The sequence below is a fragment of the Chaetodon trifascialis genome, chromosome 5 (genome assembly GCF_039877785.1).
Source record: "Chaetodon trifascialis isolate fChaTrf1 chromosome 5, fChaTrf1.hap1, whole genome shotgun sequence".
In the NCBI taxonomy this organism is placed as follows: domain Eukaryota; kingdom Metazoa; phylum Chordata; class Actinopteri; order Chaetodontiformes; family Chaetodontidae; genus Chaetodon; species Chaetodon trifascialis.
The window spans coordinates 26,390,130-26,413,263 of NC_092060.1; the positions used below are offsets into that span (position 1 = coordinate 26,390,130).

The 23,134-nt window shown below is 38.5% G+C and overlaps 1 protein-coding gene across 1 annotated transcript in view; it reads left to right on the forward strand.

Annotated features, from left to right (window-relative positions):
* Positions 1-22,172, forward strand: part of prom1a (prominin 1a) — a 77,888-nt gene extending 55,716 nt beyond the window's left edge. The window contains exons 9-30 of the mRNA XM_070962004.1: positions 256-485; positions 618-692; positions 851-914; positions 1,379-1,538; positions 1,970-2,122; positions 2,622-2,745; positions 3,660-3,763; positions 4,577-4,661; positions 8,066-8,212; positions 9,639-9,710; positions 10,313-10,405; positions 12,019-12,036; positions 12,611-12,664; positions 12,745-12,825; positions 12,908-12,976; positions 13,518-13,607; positions 14,077-14,192; positions 14,876-14,899; positions 17,102-17,204; positions 17,291-17,459; positions 18,528-18,560; positions 19,118-22,172. Of these exons, the coding sequence (XP_070818105.1) occupies positions 256-485; positions 618-692; positions 851-914; positions 1,379-1,538; positions 1,970-2,122; positions 2,622-2,745; positions 3,660-3,763; positions 4,577-4,661; positions 8,066-8,212; positions 9,639-9,710; positions 10,313-10,405; positions 12,019-12,036; positions 12,611-12,664; positions 12,745-12,825; positions 12,908-12,976; positions 13,518-13,607; positions 14,077-14,192; positions 14,876-14,899; positions 17,102-17,171 (1,829 nt within the window). The 3' untranslated portion in view covers positions 17,172-17,204; positions 17,291-17,459; positions 18,528-18,560; positions 19,118-22,172. The remainder of the gene's footprint in view (positions 1-255; positions 486-617; positions 693-850; positions 915-1,378; positions 1,539-1,969; positions 2,123-2,621; positions 2,746-3,659; positions 3,764-4,576; positions 4,662-8,065; positions 8,213-9,638; positions 9,711-10,312; positions 10,406-12,018; positions 12,037-12,610; positions 12,665-12,744; positions 12,826-12,907; positions 12,977-13,517; positions 13,608-14,076; positions 14,193-14,875; positions 14,900-17,101; positions 17,205-17,290; positions 17,460-18,527; positions 18,561-19,117) is intronic.
* Positions 22,173-23,134: the final 962 nt, after the last annotated feature.

A 23,134-nucleotide genomic window follows, 5' to 3' on the forward strand; every position in this document is an offset into this window, starting at 1 on the left:
TGTAGTTGAGTAAATAATATGTTCCAGCTGCATCAATCAGCTTGACTTTTTAAATTTTAAAATAACAGTCAAAGTTTGTAGTGGAAACAATGGGAATTGCCTCACACCATTGTTCTACTTTTCTCTTTTTTGGAGGAAAATTATGTACTGAGGGTTCTTTGCTCTGATGGGCATTCTTCTTTCACATACTGGTTTTCCCTTCATTATGGCAACCCAATCTACTTTCAATCTCATCTGTGGTCTCCTTCAATTCAGCCATGCGAGAAACCAAGGAGGCCCTGGAGAACGTTAGTGTGGGTCTGGAGGTCCTCCAGGTAGGAACAGGAAAACTCAACTTCAACCTGAGCCTGGTCCGGACCAGTATCAACCGCACCCTCAATGACCCGGGCTGTCATGACGAGGAGTCAGACGCCACCTCTGCCCAGCTGTGCCGCAACATCCGCCAGTCACTGCTGCAGCTGCAGATCAGCGCCAACTTCACACGGGTACAGAACTGAACGCATCACATTCTGATATGAAGATTACATGCTATGGAGACAAATGCAAATATTCTTGAATTGTTGAATACTGATCACTGGGTACATTTATCAGCGTTTCATTTTCTGTTTATATTTTAGCTACCTAACGTGAACACTCAGCTGGAAAAGGTGAACGATGTATTGAGAACGGACCTCAGCGTTATCGTCCAGAGGGTGAGCGTGCAACACAAAGCTGTGGATATTCTAACACTGTTGGTATCATCAGTTTGTAATTTCGATGCATCCCCAGGAGTTATTTAATGTGCCACAAAAAAAAACACCCCATGATCAACACAGCCATGATCCAACACGCTGTCCATTTCCTCTCGCAGGGCTACTCCTCTTTGAACGACACGCCACATATGGTGATCGAACAGACCAGAAGTGTTGTGGAGAGTAAGTGACATTTTACACTTCTGAAACATTTTTTTTGAAAGCAAACACAAATAATTCCACTCAGTTCATCTAATAAATTCTGCTGTGTGCTCCTACACGGATGGATTGCACGAGTCACTGGGATTTTGTATTCTTCCTGCTTTCTCCATATGTCTCTTTTCTTTTTCCGCCTTGTGAGTTTGAGTTTGAGATGAGTTTGAATCTATATTTCATTGTAAACATAGATATCCAACTTAAGATTTACAATGTTGGCCATCTTTCATTCACACAGTGTGGTATCATTTAATGTTATCCAGTCAGAAACTGGACAAACCATGAAACACAAACATATTTTTGAGTATTGAATTTCATGTTTTAGCTGGTGCATCTCGGGCAGCCTATTTTTCCTCAGGCCATTTATTGAAACTGATGGATTAATGAATGAATGAATGAATGAATAAATAAATGAATGATCTGTCTCTCAGACGTGCGGAGTTTGGTCGACGGAATTGGCAAGAACATCAGCAGCTTTTCCAAGGTGTTCCCTGTGCAGAGCTGCCTGTCCAACTTCACTATCTTCATTAGCCATGCCCATGCCAAGATAGAGGACCACTACCCGGAAATTGACAAAATGGACTTCTACAGGTACAATGACCCCCTAACATAAATAAAAAAAACAATAAACTGTAAAAGTGTGAATACTTTATACTTCATGCTGTTCAGCTCAGCCTGAGTCTTTTTCCAAGTTACTGTAAAAGCAATGTGTGCTGTATAATCTTGCACAAATATTTTACATTCATGAAATATTCATAGCACTTCTACATTAATTCATTAATGCAGTGGAGGGAAACCCAAGATGATATATCACTTATTTTAAAAGCTTTGTGTTATATTTTTCTTTTAGCCCCATTTAGCTTATATGTGCTGTTTCATACTGAGTAAGCAGGTCAGGCTTTTACATATGAATGCTGATATACATTTAAGTTGTGATGGAGGAAGGTATTGTCATATTTGTGTTACTTTAAGACCATCTTCAGTAAAAGCTGTAACTGTTTCGCTTTGCCTGTTGCCTGCAGGTGGATTGGCTGCATTGCTCTTTGCTGCATGGTGGTCCTGGTCCTGGCTTTCAACTACCTGGGCCTGCTGTGTGGCACCCTGGGATACGACAAGCACGCCTCACCAACAACACGAGGCTGCATCTCCAATACAGGAGGAACGATGCTCATGGCGTGAGTCAACTGTCCACATGACAAACTCTGTCAGTCTCAAAACTGAAAAAGGTGTTGCCATAAGAAAGGTTTCCAAGTCAGTCTGACTATGGCACGCTACACTTTAGTACTGTACTACAAGTACTTTTAGCACTGCTCGTTCGCACATGAACAGTTACTACTTCTACAGTTCCACAGCTGTCACTACTGCTGCTTCTTCACTATATCACTTCCGGTGCATACTACAGTGCTTCTAAAAAGGTAAAGACGACCAGAGCTCATAATCATAATAACACAAGGAGCATTAAAGAGCAAAGATGATCGAGGTGCTGTTGTTAAAGAAAGCCTATGCAAACAAGGCATGTGTGATGTATCCAAACAAATTAATGCAGACATTGATTGCACAACATGCAGAACCTCTTCCCCTAAAAATAATAACCACTACTACAGCTGCACATCTTATTGTGTGATTCTGTGGCTGTACCTGAAGGCCTGTCCGCCTGCCTGTCCTTCTCCACAGTGGCGTTGGATTTAGCTTCATCTTCTCCTGGGTGCTGATGGGAGTAGTGACCACCATCTTCCTGGCTGGAGGAAACATGGAGAAACTTGTTTGTGAACCTTTCCACACCAAAGAAATCTTCAAGGCAAGTCAGAAGTCCATCCAGAAATTACACAGCTGTTAAGTCCCCCTAAAAATTACAAGTATATCTCAAGAAGTAATTTGAATTAAGTGCCATATAGGACATATTTTCAATATTCGATACAGAGTGCCTGAACTGTATGAACTGTTCACAGTGTATCTAAACTCATAAATGAGCATCTCTGTAGTATTTACTGCATGAAAATCTGTGTCACTTGGGTGGGCTCGGGAGAAAAGCAGTTGCTCCCAGCTGTTGGTGGCATGCTGTTGTTTGTATTAAGTCTGAATCCTGAAGCAGTTAAGCCATCCATAATGTAGAAAATAACATTTTGCCTCAGCAAACACAAAAATTAGACAATTAATGTTACAAACGTTTGTCTGTTCAAACAAGTGAAATATGCTCTTATTTTACTTAATTTATGGGATTTCAGTAATCTGAAAAATGAGAGAACGAAACTGAGAGAATTGTATTTACGCGTATGAACTTGACACTCTAACAGTATTTTATCCTATTGCCTCCCTGTTTGTCACAAACTAACTTGTTGTCTCAGTACAGGAAAACTTAGAGAGGGAGTGACATGGCCTCTCTTCCATGAACAAAGCGGTGTTAGTCATGGAATAATTTTGTGAGCGTGCATGCTTCTTCCAGCTGCTCAGTCTTAAACAGATATACTTTCATGAAAGATATGAATTGCAAGTTCTTTTCCTGTTTAGAAAAAAATAAAAAATGAGAACACAGGAAAACGTGGAGCAACGGTGCAATTTAGTCTGGGTCTGTGGGTTGGTCTCGAATTACCCTGGCCCTAAATTAAATTCTGCTTTGCAGAATTGGAGTCAGGTTTATTTAATTTACTGATTGATCCCATTTTCTTCCTATGAGAATGAGTGATCACATATCCTCTTTCTCTGATTTGCCAGGTTGTGGATACCCCATATCTAGTCAATCCAGAGTGGAAGAACTTCATCCCCGGCTACATGTACAACGACTCTGACCTGGAGCTGACAGCAGAGAGCTTGTACAGGCAATGCAAACTCATTTTTATGTATTTAGGTGACAGTGTTTTGTCTGCCACCTTTCAGAAGCAATGCTTTGATGGTGATTATTCTCCTTGCAGCCTACTCCACATGTATCTTCACTGCATTTTGTGTTTACATTTGGTTACAAAACCGAATGGATTTTGCAGTAAAACAAACCATTTATTCAATTATAGGCTGAAGAATTGCTAGATGATGCATTTTTTCACACTTTGCTTAAATTTTTGTTTCAGTGCAGGCATTGGGTCAGACATCAATCGTGCAACTGAATATTTTATTTCCATTGATGAGGATGCAAATGAGAGAGAGAGTTGCTATTAGCCTTGAGTAGCTAATTAGCATCATTTTTCTACGCTGTCTATGCTGCTTCTCTTTAGCCTCTTTCTCAGTGATTACATCAGCTTTCATCATCTCCCTCCAGTGAGAAGCTGCATATCTTCAGTAACTGGGATGGCAGACACGCAGTCATTATATTTCCAAATAGAACAATGTTGCCTCAACAAGTCTTGGCCCATTGAAAAGCAAGCAGTGCTAATACTGTGTACATTATGTAAGTCTATATGGCATGTGGCTGCCTAAATGTTATCATGGAACATTTATCTTTGACACACAGGCTTTTGAGGAACATTACACTGTTTTCTATCAAGGTACATGTCAGTGTGTCATGTACTTCCAGTCAGTTTCACTTGGTGGCAGCAAATATTTTCACTGTGAAACTTTTAAGCCGACATTTCTTCTCTCTCTTCCTTTTTCTCTGTTACACTTGTGTGTATCTGTTTGTGTGTGTGTGTCTTTCTTAGCACTTGCAAAGAGAACAAGGGCATCTACTCAGCCATGCGTCTGGACAAAGTCTTCAACATCTCCTCTTTCCTGAACACTACAGTGGTCAGTAAACTCAAAACAACCATTAGCAGCATTCTAACAAATGTATTTGTACTGATTTATTCCTTTAACCAATCGTGGAACCAAAATAACCAAAATTCAAGTTTTACTACAAAACTACTTTGTGGAAAATAAAACAAATCACAGTTAATCATTAATATGCATAAAAAAAGAATGGTTGTTAAGATAGGATGTGGCACTACCATCAGTTTTGTAAGTTCTGTTGTCACTTATGTGTCAGAGCCAAATGTACAGACAGTATACTTAAAGGCATTTTGCTGACCTCTCAATGCCATTATGTGATTAAAATAAGCAGTCTAAGGAAGCTGTGTATGCTTATTTCATGCTGTAACTCTACTCAGTAGTAGTCTTTATAAAATACTATTATGGGCAGTTAATACACAATAATTTAATGCTGACACCATGATTAGAGTTGATATGGTATGTAACTTGGACATGTAAGCTAACAGTGACAGAGTGTCCAGAAATCTCCATTCTTGGCTGAAAAAGTGTATGCTGACAGCCAATAGCCGTAACATGCCTCAGCCCTTACCTCAGTGTATGCCTGAGGCATTACATTGCTGTAAGTTTCTATTTCTTTTTGACCCTGGGCCAGACACTTCTGCCTGCCTAACACATTCAGTACTTTCCTGCCAGTTGGCAAGACTGTCTTGGCTCATTGTAGCCAACGGCTTTTATGTCCCATGCTGTGTCTGCATCTGTGCATTGGTAATTTGTCTTTTATTTAATGCTTGCACAATGACAACCTACCTAAAATTTTAGTAAAAGAGACCATGGGTCAGGTATTTTATCACTTGTACAGGCTACAGTAACAAATAGAACAAAATGATGAGGCTCTCTTTAAACACACAAACTCTGTTTTGTTGGATCTTTGCTGACCGAATCTTTTCAGTTTGTGAATATTTCCAAGATTCTTTCCACACCTAAAATTCCCCTCCTTTTCAGTCTGTGTAATACCATGCATTTCATTCCCACAGTGAAATACAGGTACTATCAGTTCACTGTGAAATAAAGATATTGGTCTATTTCATAGGTTGCAACTAACCAGTGATTTCATATATTACTCCTCTTCAAGATGGTAATTTGCACTCAGAAATGGTGCATCAGCTTGATGGAACTCTAGTGTCATTTTTGCCAACATTATCATAAAATATTAATCAGTCCAACATAGCATCTTGGTCTTTGAGGGAAACCTTTTGATTTTAGTATGCTGTAAACCAGAAATCTGACCTGTTCTAGTGTGTCACTACATTATCTGTTCAATAATAAGAAACTGTGAAAAGACATATCATGTACATCATCTTATAGTACTTACAAGAAATTCAGAAATCAAACTCTTTGTAGGGTAGGTCCTCCATGAGTATACTACGCTGAGGGGTTTGGGGCTGCTTTGGCAGGTGGTGTTGTATTTCTGCTCAGGGGTTGCAGTTATTAGACAGTGTCCATTCATTCATTCCACCTTAATCCATGAAGTGGAACAGAGCTGTCTCTAAATCAGATGAGACACATCACCTGCAAAGACAATGCCATATTAGGTTAATAATACTCAATCCAGACCTGCTCAGAATTAACTTTGTAGAAACTTTCAGGTTTTCTCCATTGTTGGCTAATTCCTGATACCGTCAAAATCCACTTTTACTTACTGACATTTCCCCCTCACAAAAGTTTTAGCTGTCGGTACAACACTAACATAGCCGACGGCTACCATTAGCCGGTACTTAGCTAGCATTTTGTTAGCTTAGCTTGTTAGCTGCGTTAGCTTGCAGCTAAAGTTGGGCTAACGTTTTTCAGCTATCAGAGCTTACCTTTTTATGGTGCCTAGCAACGCCCCTGCTTTTTCGGAGATAACGGTAATTAAACTAGCCAGTCATAAAGGTATGGTAAATGGTGTTTACGTTACAATAAGTTAACTTTTTAAATACTACATAACATCTGAATTTACGATTAATATCATACTATAGTGAGAAATAACTGAACTAGCTTAACGTCAACTCACTCACGTCTGCTGCCGAGTGAATCCCTGAAGCAACATTCATGCACGAGCTATGCGTCGTAGTTGCTGTTTCAATTGATTGGTTGATCGGGACGGCAGGGAGGCCATTGGTTAGGGTTTGTCTAATCACATTCCTTGCAGACATGACATTCACTTAACAAACATATGCGCTAAATCTCATTCTTGGCGTCTTGATATTAGTAATGATTTTGGAAAACTGAAGGGACATTTTTAATCAAAAGCAGTTATGTGAGATTTCCATATGTATTTGTACTGTGTAATACAACGTATGATTCTGATTGTCTTTATGTCTTTCTTGACTGAAAATCTTTTAGTGTAATCCAGTTATTTTGTGTATATCTACTGAATAACTATATGTAAAATCAAGTCTCATGCTTGGAAATACTGTCATTGGAGTCATGATAGTTAAACTCAACTGGATTTAATTTCATCCTCTGAAAGACTTTTTAAGTTGTTTGAAAAACAGTCTTTGTATCCTCAGTAGAACAATGTTGGACATTTTTTATTCTTCTGTGAAATCCAACCCATCGACATACAGTGTCAGCATGTCGTCTTAGGAACAAACAACTTTACTGCCAACATTTTTGTTGTGTTCTCTTTATGTTGCCACAAAAAGCATATGTCTTCGTTTTTGGTGGTGGAATTGCATATTACTATTCATGACATCCTTTTTGAAAATGATATTTGCCAGCCTATGCCTCTCTGGTTATGGCTTTTAGAAGAGAAAAAAATAAAGCCTAAAAAATATTACAAACTTCTTTATAGTCATAGTGCTCATGTCTGCCCTGTAGGAATAGTTCAGTTTAATAACTGGTTGGTAAAGAAATGTGACTTTTGCATTCCTACTAAGACAAGTTTATTTGTATAGCACCTTTGAACAACAAGGCAATACAAAGTACTTTACATAAGACATAGAATGACAAGATATAAAAGAAACACAAAATATTGAAAGGAAATGTGCGTAGAAATACATTAATAGGGGCTGTAATTTACAGTAGAAACAAAAAGAAACTTTCCAAACAAACAACATCAATGACTACCATTCTGGGACATGTGGACTTCCACCCAAACCACATTTTTAAGATTTGGTCACTCTACTGCCAACATTTGTTTTGCGTTTGTGTTGGCCTTTCATTATGTCAACAACTTTTATGCAGACTAACAGTAATTCCCTCTTTCTGCTATCCACAGACTTGAACTGTGATTTATAGCCAAGCTTTGCTAACAGGCTTAAATAGAGGTAGAAATCACAGTGCCTTTAAAGCATTTAGCATCAATAGAAGAAGTCCTTAGACTAGATCAACAATGAAGCTGCAGTGTTTTACCTACAGGCCTTAGCAAACCTATCGCTGTACCTTTTTCATGTATACAGTTTACAAAGGATGTGGTGGGTCAGCTGGACAGCATTAAGATCGACCTGAGGGGAATAATCCTGTTAGAGGCAGAGGGGAAGCAGAACCTCCTGGACTTCTCTGAAGCAGGGCTGTCAGAAATCAACTATGCAGACTACCTGGAAGAGGTGACACACTCGCACACATACAGAAACAAACGGACACACGCTGACACGCTGAGTGAGCAGAGCCATAAGTATGAAGTGACAAACACACAACCTCAAACAGGATGCACTGAAATTGTGCACGAATGAGAGGAGACTTAAAGGGACACACACACACAAAACAGACAAATGAGCTGAAAACACGAGGACGGTCAGATACATGCATACAGTAACTAAATATGATCTGACTGAAAATTATAAAGGCCAAATTAATGTTTTTGATATTTCACTGTGAAGTGAACCAGTTAGACTGTTACAGGAGGCTGTATGACATCATCTTGTGTTAGTTCTCTATAAATATCAATATATTTGTGAAAGATCAGAGTAAATATTGACTACAGATTGTTATGCATATACTAATATTATTGTTTCACAGTTGTACTTTAATGGTATGTTACCAGAAATATCTTGGTTGCTTAGGCTCCGCTGAACAGCCTCCTGCCTGGCTGTCAGTTAACATACAGCAGGCAGCTGTGTTTTACCTAATAAGAGCTGCGACATGACACAGTACACCGGGTTCTGTCGAGGACCATTGAAGCTCGATTATCCAAAAGGACTCCTGCCAAGGCAAAGAGTATGTAGGAACAAGCTGGGACTTGGCATTCCCTGTCTTCTCCAACACTACCTGTCAGGTTCACTTAGATTTATTTCCTGAGAGAGAGAGAGAAAAAAAAGAAAAGCTTTAAGAGCTCTGTTCAAGTGAACCACCTGTCCTGATACACGAGTCACACACTCCCCAAAAGTCAAATAAGATATTTTATGTCCAGCAAATGTTTCCTGCTCTGCTCTTTTTTGTACTTTTTTTTCGGAATTGAATTTAATCATGTTTCAGGGTAGAAAATATTAGAGTCACCTTGGTAAAAACAGGCTGTAACCCAAAATCCCAGAAGCACCCCTACAGTTGTGCAGGTTTCTAACTACTTCATTCATTTGAATAAATGAAGGTCTGCTGCTAAAAAGGCCAGTTTGGGTAGGGGTATCAGTTGGTTGCAATCTGCAACCTCAACACTAGATGCCACTAAATCCTACACACTGAGTTCAGTCGACTTGGCAGCTTTACAGAAAGTTGAGGTGGGGTTATGTTTCTTTGTTAATTAGATAACAAATATTTACTCCTCATGAAAGACATTGAAGTACTTGAATGTTTACCCCTTAAGACAATACTGAAGGAAGATGTGTTGATGCGGTTTTAAAACGTAATGCCGATGTGTTTTTAATGGAGTAGCTCAGTCTTATCCATGTCATGGATTTTTTAAAAGTGTATAAAAAAAGCAATACAATGAACAATAATCTGAGTACCCCCCCCCCCCCCCCCCCCAAAATATAACTATTGAGAGAAGAATGTTTCGATTTTTTTTTTTCTTTCTCTGTATTTACTTCTTATCTTCAGGTCAACAAAGGGGTCACTGTGGTGGACCTGCTGTCTTTTGCCAGAGAGCTGGAGGCTCAGACAGACCTCATGGTAAGAACACCCTGATGCTGTTCTGGCTGATATATACAAACATCAACTCTGTGTAGTATCACAGTGTTTTCTCAGTTCACAGGCACTTACAGTAATTTGATTACAGTATTTATTTACATTGCCATGGGGGCACTTTGGTGGATTTCGGTGTCCTTAGTGTCCAGACTTAATGTTCCTTTGTCCAAAACATAACAGCCACGCCTAAATAGAGAGAGTCTGTTAGAGCAGTCTGACGGAGGGTTTCAGGAAGGCAACACAACACATTTATTTTCCAGAACGATGGAGCTCAGACCAGTTTAATGTCAAAAAATTCTGCTATAACATCAATATAAAGGTGTTACATGCAGCCTTGTTACTCACACTTAAGACCAAATTTCCCATTAACTGCTGCCTTTTAAAGTGTTAAGTCCGTGCACCTGATATCTCTCCACGACTCTTAAACAATACAAGAGGAATTGGACTGGAGAAACACATGCTTTTGCCCAGAAAGGCAAACATTAAGCTCCAAGTCTCTGATATAACTTGTTTAGTAATTTATAGGCTAAAATTCTTTTCAGTGCTTTGATGAATGACATTTCACCAAACTTGCATGTTTGTTTCAGCCTAGAGGCGCTCTGCAGACCGCTCTGAAAGGCCACGTCGGCACTCTGCGGCAGATCCACAGTCAACAGATCGTCCCCATGGAGCAGGCCATGGTAATGCCCCACTGTGTCTCTGTGTTCAGTCCAGATAATCATGCCTGACTGGACTCTTGGTTTTTGGTTGGATTTTATGTCTAGTTGTGCCCCTACGGGAAACTTCCACCCGAAACCACTTAAAAACTATGAAAAAGCAGCAACTTGTGTATTTAGCATTCATTTGGTTACTGAGAAAACAGGATCTGACATTGCATCAGGATAATCACATTCACAGCAGAGCATTATACAAAGAGTTTTCATTTTCTGTTTTTATGGCTTAATATTTGTCTGCTTGGCTGTCAGACAAAAGCCCAGAATAAAAGAGCCATAGACCAGTGGTGTCACCCACAGTGGCCTCAAAAGACCTGAGTGCGATGCAGCCACAGGGCATGCTGCGTTTTGACAGGACGACGCTTTCTCTTATGAAACGCTCCAGCTCTTCTTTACTTGTTTACGTACTTGTCTACTTTTGCTGGAGGTGCAAGCAAATTCGGTATACTCTCACCAATTATTCACTGGAGGGATGCTTAAAGGCACTCTGGGAAATGTGGGAAAGTGTGTAACTTCAGAGGATGAAGCAGTTTGAGGAGAAAGAGAGGAACAACCAGCACAAAAATGTACTAAAGTGGGCTTTTTAATTCATTTTCATTATTATATTGTGTGCAATCATCATCATAATCTAATTCTATTAGTTCTATAATTCATCATTATACTACTATTATTGTAACATTGTTGTTACATCATATGTGGTAGCACGATAACATTAACTCTATGTCTTTCTCTCTGCCACAATGCCATGCTTCTTACTCCACAGACCTATCTGTCCAGGATCACTAAACTCGGATACATATCACTGCCTCTCATACAAACATCACCCACTCATACCAGACCTAATCTAATCTAATCTCCACTCCTGCACTCTTATCATATCATCACATACATACATACATCACTGTCACAGCTTTATGTTATTGTCTCTATGTCTGAACATATTATTTATGCCCTATGTCACTCTTTTTTTTATCACATTTTTAAGATTAAAAAAACAATGATGTGAGCTTTATGTTTACATCTTGTTGCGCTGCCCCCAAGTGGCCAAAAATTCAATAAATACAGGTTTAAAGAAACTCTCTAAAAATCTGTGCTCAGAGGAAAGGTTCATCAGTAAATGGTGTGTGTGTGTGTGTGTGTGTGTGTGTGTGTGTGTGTGTGTGTGTGTGTGTGTGTGTGTGTGTGTGTGTGTGTGTGTGTGTGTGTGTGCGCGCGTGTGTGCCAGAGCTGCAGCAGGAGTTATTGGTGTGTGAGCCTTGTGCTAATGTCTATTTAAAAGAATGGTATCATCCTTGACAGAGAAAGTATATTTCAGCATTTCATTTAGCATCATCAAAAGCAGAACCTTCCTGACCCTCAGGCGTGTGTCATCAAACATGTCATGTCTGTGAAAAGCAAATTAAATATTCAGTTTTCTTTTCCCTGTCAAAGGCAATGCCATTCTTTTGAGTAACGCCAAGGATGTTCAGCTGCTAGCTTTTCAGACAAGCACTGATGCACTTCAACACAACTTTTACAACAGCTTTTTTATGTTTTTCTTTGTTTTTGTTTTTTTAACTTTATCCACTGTCAACTACAAGAAATATGTTAGAGCGAGGGTAAGCAGATATGTGTCCATCCTGTGTATTTAGTGTCCCCATTCATTATTTGGAGCATTTAGAGAGATATTTTATCTCACAGATGACATTTAGTCTGAGAAAATATATCTCATTTTGGGTGGTATTGTAGGATATTGTGTGTGTGTTCCTGTATTTACATTTACATGAGGATCATATTCTCCATGAAGTGAACATGAAGGGATTTGTACCAAAATATTACAAAATATCCACTTTAGGAAATGAGATGTTGCTTCAGTCATTCATTTGGGACAGCGTTCCATCACTGGTGGGAAAACCACGAATTGTTTCATACAATGTATGTAAGCAATTGTATCACAAAAGTAAATGAAAATTTTCTTTCTTTTACATTATGGATATTTAATTTTGGAACAAAACTCCTGTGCATGCATGTACTGAAGGACATAAAACTGCTCATCAAGTGTCGGTTTTGTCCTTGCCTGGTCTCCATTTGTGTTTTACTGGCGTGTTTCCAGGTGTTGAATGATTCCTGGTTGTATCCCCTGACCTTTGACATTGCTGATGTTAATTTGTGCTCTTAATTTCCTTTTTAAAGAGCGCATTGAACCAGAGTATGAGGTTCCTGGAGAGAACAGCCTCAGACCTGCCTGTAAGTAAACCAGCCCTGCAGTCTGAATCTGAAATGCTAAGATTTACCATTGATCAAAATGTCTAATTTCTTCTCTGCAGAACAAAGTCTTAGCAGTTCTCGATGCCATTGAAGCAGCCCAGTACCTCATCTCCCAGAATGCTACACATTTAATCAACCTGGTAACTGAAGGATCACTTGCTTTGTTCATTTTCTCACTCTGTAAATGGCCTGTAACCCACACTATGTCTTGATCTTCCTCAGGAAACAGGAAAATACACAGCAACGATTGTTGGCTACTTCCATCAGTACATAGAATGGGTCAAAACATCTGTAAGTGTTTGTGACAACCTGTTAACTCGTTGAAGCGTATGAGATTCTCACTTTCACTGCAGCTCCTCAGTGCTGACTTATATGTTCAGTCCAAGATTCATTTTTGTCTTAACCAAACACCAGTGGAACACGGAGAGTGTGTACTGGCAGAAAGACCTTTACATGTTACATAAGAGTTGAGGGGTAAATATAGAGAAGACAAATATAACAATTACAACCTCTATAAATTTGAGGAATTTGCTTTGTGGCATATTGGTTTCTTCCGTAGTTAAGTTAAGGATTTCAAAACAAAGTTTAAAACAAAAAAAAGCCTCAAGCTGTTTTGTTGATCTCAGGGTCAATAGGACATTTTGATTTCATTCATAATTTTTTATGCTGTTTTCCAAGAACTCTTAAATCGCTTTCAAAAACTAGCATGGCAACACAACAGGATTCACACTATTAAGCAAAAACAGACTATAACATACAGAATAAGGGGACAGTGTTACCAATGTATAGCTGAATCTGTGTGCTGACGTTGTTTACGTCTTGCTCTCTGTAGTTGGCCCTGGAGGTGGCACCATGCAAGCCCTTCAGCAACATGGTGGACACAACGGAAATCATTGCGTGCAGTTTCTTGGTCGACTCCATGGTAATTGTACAGGGATAATAATACAGATACAGGGGAATAAACCCCACTTAAACAGGACTGTATTTTACAAGTGGTGGTAGTAATGGTGCATATAAAGCTACAGCAACAACTGCTTTGATGGGATTTTTAGAAAACGTACAACTTACATGCAAGTTACATTTCACACAGTGATAAAGTGGTGAAAAATACGCAATACAGAGACATACAAAAAATGTGACTTTTTAACTGTTTTAATAAGAGTTTGTAAGGCTGCAGCTCAAGATTTCATTCATTTTCGATAAAGGTAATTCATTTAATTGTTTTTTCGATTAATAAATTAATAATTCAGAGCATAGAAAAGCCAGAGGTGACATCCATTAGATCCAAAAAAAGCCAAAAATATTTCATGTTTTTAATATTTAATAGATTCTCAAAATACTTCCCGATACGGACTAATCGTTTCAGCTCTAATCGTTTGCTTTTTCCACAGAACACATTCTGGATGGGCCTGGGCTGCAGCACTCTCTTCCTGCTCCCGAGCATCATCCTAGCAGTGAAACTAGCCAAGTACTACCGCAGGATGGACACAGAGGATGTTTACGATGAGTGAGTGACTGCACTTGGTGTTCTGTTAGTACTTTGCCACTGCATATATTCGTTTATTTTACGGTTTATACTTCAAAAAATGAAATATGATATCCTTATATTATGTTGTGAATGGTTGCAGGACATCCTTTTGCTTCCACGTCTTCTTGTGCAAGTCGTATCTAGCTAAGCTGCAGGAATTTCACTTTTCAGTTTGCTAATTTGCTCACTTATCATTTATAACACTGAGATTCTTTTAATTTTACGACTAGAATAAACTGAGTTTTAGGTTCAGCTTTTCAGGTGGTTCTTTTTGTCCACTGGTTTACTGTTGGTTTACTTTCTCCTCCCTTCTCTCTTCCTTGTAGTTCCTCTGTTTCTGGGACTTGGCATTTTACTTTGTGATAACCATTTCTACTATTTCCATCTTCCATATCTTTTATTTTTTGTGTGTCATTCCTCTCTGTCAAGCACTCGGCACTTTACAAAGAAACATTGAGGCATTTGTCCATTCACATTTCTTTCTCATGAACCTTTTGTTCACTCGATCATTTGATCACGGCTTTGCACAAATGCAAACCAGCGCCTCGATCAGTGGCGTCTCTTGTCATGTGATCTGTGCTGGAGGCAACTTTCTGGTGCGTTTCTGTCGCTGAACATTCAATAACATTTTTATGTTTTTTTTTGTGTGTGTATCTTTATAGCATTGAGACAATTCCCATGAAAACGTAAGACATTTTACCCACCTCCCTCCCCTTTCTATCACTCTGTGCTTTTCTCTGGATCTTGTACATAGAATTGTTTACTAAATTCTTGGTGCTGGTTTACGTTTTTAAGCTTGGAATTGCTCTTATGGGTGGATGGTGTGGCTTCTTGTCGTGTGCTACCTTTGAAAAGTGCCCCTTACCTTTCATGAAGGGCTCTTGCAATCATTACCTTACAAATCCACCTGTTTTTTCTAAGTTATAGTGTAAATACTAAAAAAAGGAAAAACACTGCGGTTTGTACTCAAAAAAGATTTATCTCCTAACATTCTTGAAAAGTTTGACTACTCAAAAAGAGCATTTTTACTCCAAAAGTGTGATCAGCATGCCATGTCTCTCACATCACATTTTTTCACCCCCCCCCCCCTTTTTTTTATACAATATTTTGTTTTCAGTATGGAAATTGGTAATAATGGTTATCATAGTGAGCCCTCACAAGGTATCCCAAATCCTATGATGACAAGGTAAACGCTGTAATAATCCTGTTACTGCATGTTGTGCGAGGTGGAGGCATGCCTGGGGAAGTGGGTTTTTATCACAAGCATAATGACGTGGCTGGACGCCGTGCATGCCTTTGGGGGAGTTGATTCACTGAAACACGCAGACACGCAAACCAGTGTATGGAGGTCAGCCATTTGAACATTAACAGGAAAGCTGACAAGTAATTGTAACTTTAATTAAAAAACATCTAGTATGACATATTTTTTTTTAATATTTGTACCACTGTCTTATCTGTGTGGACCTAGAGCTAAGAGGCAGCTAGCTTTGGTTAGCATAAAGACTTGCAGCAAGTGTGTGTCCTGTCTGAAATGAATAAATCTGCTTACCAACACCTCAATGTGGCTGTTGCACCAGTTTAGCAACTATTTACACTCAGTATACTCAAGTGGTACTCAAGGACTACTTTAGTACACTTAAGTAAACTTAAAGGAGACAGAAATAGCAGAAAGTTACTTAGAACTCTGTCTGTTAATGAGCCTTTGAGGTGCTGATAATCATATTTTGATCTTTGGAGAGAGCTGCTCCATGCTAGCAGACTTTATGCTAAGAGAAGCTAGGCATGTCCTGACTAAAACTCTGTATTTAAGGCACAGAAATGAGATTGTTATGATTTGCTGTTGTAAATTTTGCTCTGTCCATCTCTTGTTCATATTTTGGTACCATTACTTCCCTCTGACTTGTTGCCAAATGTTCTGCTGTCTGGTTTTTGGAGAAGCTACCATGTCACTAACACTGCATGCTCTGTGTGCGCCCTGGAATGAAAACATCTTCCTGTTTCCTCTCATTTAGAGTCAGCCAAAGTCCGATGAATGTACACCTGATCATTTTGTTCAGAGAGAGGCAAGCATGTCAAGCTTTGGTGTGATGCTGGGAATGCTGCTCTTTTGATTTCCTTCTTAATCTAACATCTAACTGCATGTTACATATATTTTTAAGCTACATTTGGACGAGGATGCTTTTGGACAGCCAACCTACTGTAACAGAAGCTTAAAGGAAGAGAGCAAAACAGCTAAATTATAGAGAAGACCACACACTTACTGGTCTGTATACATTTAATCTTAAATCTTTGAAACTTTTTGAACTGGTGGAGCTATACATTTTTGCTGAAAATATTTTATTTGATCTTTTGTTGGTCTTTACTTGAAAAACTGAAATAGATACAAAACACTAGATTGAAATTTATCACCAAAAATAAAGCATAATTTTAAAAGGGCACTGAGTACCGTATGACCTCTATTGACCTTTATCAACAATCATTGAAACACTGACACTTCACTGCTGCTTCCCTTAAAACCATGTTAACCTGTCAAGTAAAAGCAATAAAGTCACTTTACAGGGAGGAAGGTTTTTTTTTTGTTCATTTAAATCAAAATGTGATAGAAATCTGACGATCAACAACCCCATCAACTCCACTAATACAATCATGATCTTGTACTGTCAGACAGGAAAAGCTTTACTTAGTGCCCCTTCAACTGACTGTGCAGTCTATCAGCGTTAACCCCTGAGAGGATGCTGATGAAGCTGTTCTGCTCTCTGCCTGATGAACCCTCGTCCTGCTCCTCTTTGTCAAGCAGAAGAAGAGAAGCAGGCGGCGGTTGTTTCACAAAATGGTGATGACTGTATTGTCTGTGCTGTTAATGTTGTGCCCTGTGTGTGTGTGTGTAGCATCCCTACCTATGACACCATGAACAGGTTCCCGCGGGCCTCGGCTCCTCCGAGGCACATCGACTGGTGACAGAGAGCCGGCTCTTGCTCTGGCTCCTGAAAGGTACTGGACAGCTGCGCCTCAGATCTCCGGTTCTCTAACGCTATTTTAATTTTTCCCTTACAAACTCTAATCTTTCTTTTGCACAGCTGCCTTCTCCGCCTGCTGTTTGCCTGCCGTCACCATGCCATCTATCTCTCTCCCTTCTGTTTTTAATCTTATTTTTACATGCACCCCCTAACCGAACCCTCTAACACTTCTTTGCAGCTTGTTTTAGTGCTTTTCTGCTCACAGTGATTTTGCAGGAAAACCATCATGGTGAGAACTGCTAATTTTGGAATCACTAACGAACCATAAATGTCCTCACGGTATTTATGTCTGAGTACTTGTGACTGCTTAGTCAGTGTGCTGTAGAGGAGAGATGTTGAATGTGCTTATGCCCCTTTTTTGCTTTGTTTGATGTTTACATAATTTGGCACTAAAAACTGCGTCATTTACAGAACAGTCAGTAACCTGTCTGACCAGCTTCATGCTTTGAGACATTTCTTGTAGTTAGTGTGAATCCTTAGAATTATAATTTAGCAAAACACCATATTTGATACTTTTTATCAATAGGTTGTTTGCAGTCACAAATTCAGGTGGAGGGCCGGAAGTGAAAACTGCATCGGATGAGATGAAGGAAAGTTCTTACTCTGCTAGTTCAGATGAAATTACAAGAGAAAGGTATAAACAGAAAATCAGTGCTTCCTATGCAGAAAATCACTTCCGGTCCTCCATCTGCAGTTTGCGCCACAACAAAACAGTGATGTGACGTCATGTGCAAACAACCTATTGTCCTTTTAATTCAATGACCTTTTGATGTATTTAAATCTCAGTTACAATTTACAAAAACACACTCAGTTTGCTGATTTATACAACGATGCCTTCCTAAAGTTTGCATTTTCATAAAGGTTGTGTAAAATTAAGATTTTGACAAACATATTTGCTATTTCAGAACTTAAACTTTTAAAAAAGTCCTATTTTTGGTTTCATGAATGTCACATTAACATAATGTCACAGTTTCTGCCAAAATATATACAGCATGTTGGAATATAGCTTTTAATATCTGGAGGGAGATGCGTTATTCCCAGCAGGTTGTACAGGACTAATATAACAATAGTAAAAATTTTCAATGGCAAAAAGCACCAGGCAGTCTTTGAAAACTCTCAGTGGAGCTTCATGAAAACATCACTGGCTGCACTCTTATGTCTGTTATTTCACAACACAGCCAGAGCCACATTAATCTCCTGGGCCGTTCAAAAGAAAATGGCAATACAGCAAGTTTTGAATTATTAACTAAATACTTAGAAAATCTAACTCATTTTTCTCCAATATTTGCCTTCCTAGTGCCCTCGAAAACTGGAACGAAAACACACCATAGTAAGTTTGCCTTCTTGCAGTTTTACATTTTAGATTGCGGCCATTCATTTGAATCTACTAGAATTGATCCAGCAGCGGAATGGGCTCTGACTCCCAGATCAATAACAAATACAATGGCTCAGAACCATTGCTGTTAACATTTAACAGGTAATTTATCAAGTCTGAAAATCATGTTTTCCTTCATAAAAAGTCTGTCAAACGAGAGTTTGGAGCAATTTTGCATTTCAAAGCAGTTTCACTTGAATGGATTTCCAGCATCAAGAAAAAGGCCCAATAATGCCAAAAAAAAAATTAAAAAAGTTTCTTATTTATTTAATTTCAAGACTTGATAGAGCATTGATTAGTGCCGGTTTATGTGATTAGCCTGTGTAGTTTTCCTGATAGGATTATAGAAATCGTTATGTAAGAGAGCACTGACACAGAGTTAAGAAAAGGTTGGTAAATTGGTACAAAAGTGCAGCAATGTGTGCACTAACCTGTGAAGCAATGTCCAAATACATCCATTATATTTTGAGTTTACTAATCAAAACCTTTCTTTTGTTCCATCTATTTTCAAGATGTTTTTTTCATGACCCCTCAGACCAGAAGAAGCTCAATAAAAGCTGGCTTCCTTACAACAAAACAACACACAAAGCCCTTTGGGTGTTTCTATCTCTAGCGATCAACTCAACCTCCTCAACCAGGCAGATCGTAGCCTACAGTACAGTTACCTGCTCTCCTGTCTCCCAGAAACTCTGCCTGCAGGACATCAAACTCTTCTCCCTCAGCATCAATCTGAGCCAGGCTTGTTCTGCATTTTTCAAAGGACTGCTGTGTCTGCGTTTACATTTGTTCCGACACAAAACCAAGCTGAAAACACATTCAGCAAGAGGACACGACAATAACTGTGATGCCTGTTCATTTTAATGTATTTGTTTGTGCTTAAGAAGACGGTGGCTGAAAGGTCACTGGAAGGTCATGGTGAGCTGTTTCTCCTGCACGTCAAATGGATGTATGGCGTTCAACACAAGCAGCGTGTGTGAGTTAGTAGGTGTGCAGTATTTTAATGTCTGAGAACTGGATGATTTGAACAAAGGAGTAAAAAAAAATACAGAAACACGTTGTTCCCAGGTGGATTTTGGAGGTCAATATGACGGAAATTTAGCACGACTTCTTAAAAATGTTTACAATATTACAAAACATCCAGAGATTGACTGGTTTTGGGAAAATTGCAAATGACTGGTTGCCTTTCAGATGTATGTGTCACCCTGGCATTTTGATAGATGTGCTCCTTCTCACAGGGAAAATCCACCCATGGATGCTCTTACACTGTTAAAAGTAACCTGTCTGTGATATTAAATGTGCACAAGGAGATATTTTGTGCTATAGCATTTCAAAAATACTGTTTTACTTTTTACAGCATACCCATTTTTCCTTAACCTATTTCCTACAGTTCCCAAAATGCCTTTAAACAAGCCTGAGATTATTAAAAAGATTATATTATAAGATTATAAAAAAAAAGGTGAGACAAACTTGTGGCTTGTTGCTGCATTCAGGTCTACTAAGACTGATATCAGTGTTTCTTTTTACATATTATAGTATTTTTTTGGGAGTGGGGACCGGTGGTTCCCAAACATTTTGTCAAGTTACCCTTTAAAAATCATTTTTTAATTGCACCCCCTCCTCACAGGTTATATGTGTCAGTGAGTTGTATGAAGTTTAACCAAAGAGTGATTTTCCATGCACATATCGATTCATTTGAATAGTTTTGACACCACCTGTATTTCATTATGCGCAACAGAAATACATTTTTACTCATTAATCATTTTGGGGATCCCTCAGATTTATCTTGGGGCCATTTAGGGAGCCACCTCCACAGGTTAGGTACCACTTTTTAAACAGCGAAGAAGCACATCCCATTGTAGCAGTGCTGGAAATATCTTTCCACAACATCTGGCATCAATGTTTGTCCGACAACACACCACCAAACAGCAAAATCAATCAAGAAATGTGTCCAAATACCATTTTACCAACAGTGTAAGTATTTGGGGTGGATTTTCCCTTTAATTCACATGATAAAGTCAGAGCATTCTTAATATATCACACGCTATGATGAAAGTGTCACGCTTATAGATAGTTCCATAGGTGATGAACTGATTAACAACACAAGCTATCATGTTGAGTTGACTAATTTTATCTGAGATCTGTCTTGCTTTCATAGTGATGATACTTTTCAAGTGGAGAAACACTTTCTCAAGCCAAATTATTTTTTTTACTGTAGGTCTCAGGTCTTTTAGTGGTCTATCAATTATGTGCTTATTTTGTTTCTGCTTTCTAAAAACCCACAGTAGCTATGGATACATTTAAAAATGATTGAACGAGTGAATGTATTCAAGAGCTCTTTTTTATTTTGTATTACTTGTTGATGTTGGCTGTGGAATATGCTGAACTCTATCACTAACACATTGGGCAGGCCAATCCATTTATCTCACCCACCCCGCCTCCATGTTTACAGGTTAGATTTGCAGCTGCTGTCAGTGTAGTAATGATGGTGGAAAATTAGACAATCCACTCATGGGACAAGTGAGCACTGTCAATCAAATAGTAGAAAACCAGTAGAATGCTTCACACAGTTGATGGTATTGATGCACACTGTGAAAAAATGTCCATCGTAACAGAATTTTACTCGTCTTGCTAGTTGTCTTTGAGTATGCTAACAGTGCAGTAGCAGAATAAGCTAGTCTACAGTAAGAACCTTACAGTAACAAATGTAAGGGTTTACAGTACTAAAAAATATGATTTTATGTTTAATCAAATAAAAGCAAGATTAATTGAATAAGTACATTTCAGTATTTTCAAGAAAGGGCTTGATCCCCTACCATTAGCATCAAAGTTGTGTCACTTGATCCAACAAAACCAAATAATTAGCATTCAAAACTACAGAAAACATTTAATCTTCTGTACTTAATTTCATTGAATGACCATTTTTAATTTACATCACATAGACTAACTAATTTCATAAATCAAAAGGAATAGCTTATAACTTTGATCATTTTAGGTACCACAAAGAATATAGGCTAGGTAGATAGTAGCTACAGCTAGAAAGCTCGCTAACTATGTTGTTCTACATACAGTAGGCTAGCTCATTTACTACTACAGTACTGTAGGCCTATACTATAGTATATGTAGTAACAGTATACATAAGCCTTGTGCCATACATGCTGTATATATCAGTTGTCAGAATAAATTCTTACTGTGGTATAAATTCAAAATGGCTCCAGTTAGCATTGGATTAATTGACAGTTCTTTTACTTTACATTTCAGTACCCAGTTTCTTGTTAAGATGGACATTTTTGAAGAATCTGTGTGATCACTTTGACAGGACTATCATTGGTTTTCTTAAATGCTAGAGTCTGGATGTGACCATTCTTGGGAGAAAAACGGTCTGATTTTACTAAGTGCTAAACTAGACATGGTGTAGGCCTTTCCAGACTCTGGATGGATGCTGTCAGTGGTAGCTGGTTTGAACTGTGATGCTCCAAAGTTGGACACTGATGGAGCCACTGAAGAGGAACTTTTTATGTGGTGGTGAAAAGTGGAGTGTATAAATTGTGAATAAACTTTGAAATTCTATTTGTTGTTATTTCACTGTCTTTTTTTTTTTTTTTTTTTTTTTTCCAGTTTTCATTTTAGCGCCTTTCCAAGAATGACAAACAGGTTGTCATTATAAAGATAGTAGTGCCTTGAATACATTTTTGGGTAACATATATTTCACTTAAATCCAGTGTGGAACAAAATTTAAAGTTTTTTTTTTATTTGGTAAAGAAAAAAAAGCATCAATGGGAAGAATGGGGAATTGTATATAAATAAAACTATATCTTAAAATAGTGTTCTACAAAAATACGATAAGATATTAATGATAAATGTTAATGTGTTTTCTTGCTCATAGTGTATCTTAAGACTTAACACAACACTCCACATTTTTATATGGTGAGCCCACTGCTGGCCAGAACCCACTTGGTTGCGTTACTGGTCAGCTATTTTCAAGACGAGATGATTATTTCCTACCAGAAGCTTCATCCTGAGGTTTTCTCAGGCACCAAACAGTACGTGAATAAACACCAGCAGCAAAACCACATTCCAACTCATTCCTACTTCTGAATAGTCTTGTTTAAGAGACAAAAAACTTTAAAAACATAAGCAGTGCTTCAGAAGAAATCTCTGTTATTGTGTTTATTTGCACTTCAAACGTGCTGGAATGGTTATTCCCCAGAATCTACAGAAGTTATATATTACTTTATGTGCAATCCATCTTTAGTTCCATCTTTCTGCCAGCAAGAGCGCCAGTGCTTTAACAGCATGCACTTTAAGAGGCTCTGGAGAAAAGGGCTCACAAAATAAAATGCATAGTACTGTTTTCTGTCATGAGGAAAATTCACTAGTTGAGAACCAGCAAAGAAAACGTCACATATCTCACTACATTATAGATGAAGTAATCTTAGTGGCATCATTACTTTTTATTTAAATTAAAATGTAATATTGCAGTTGGCACATACACACAGTTTTTATCTTTGAAGTGTCTCATTTAATACACA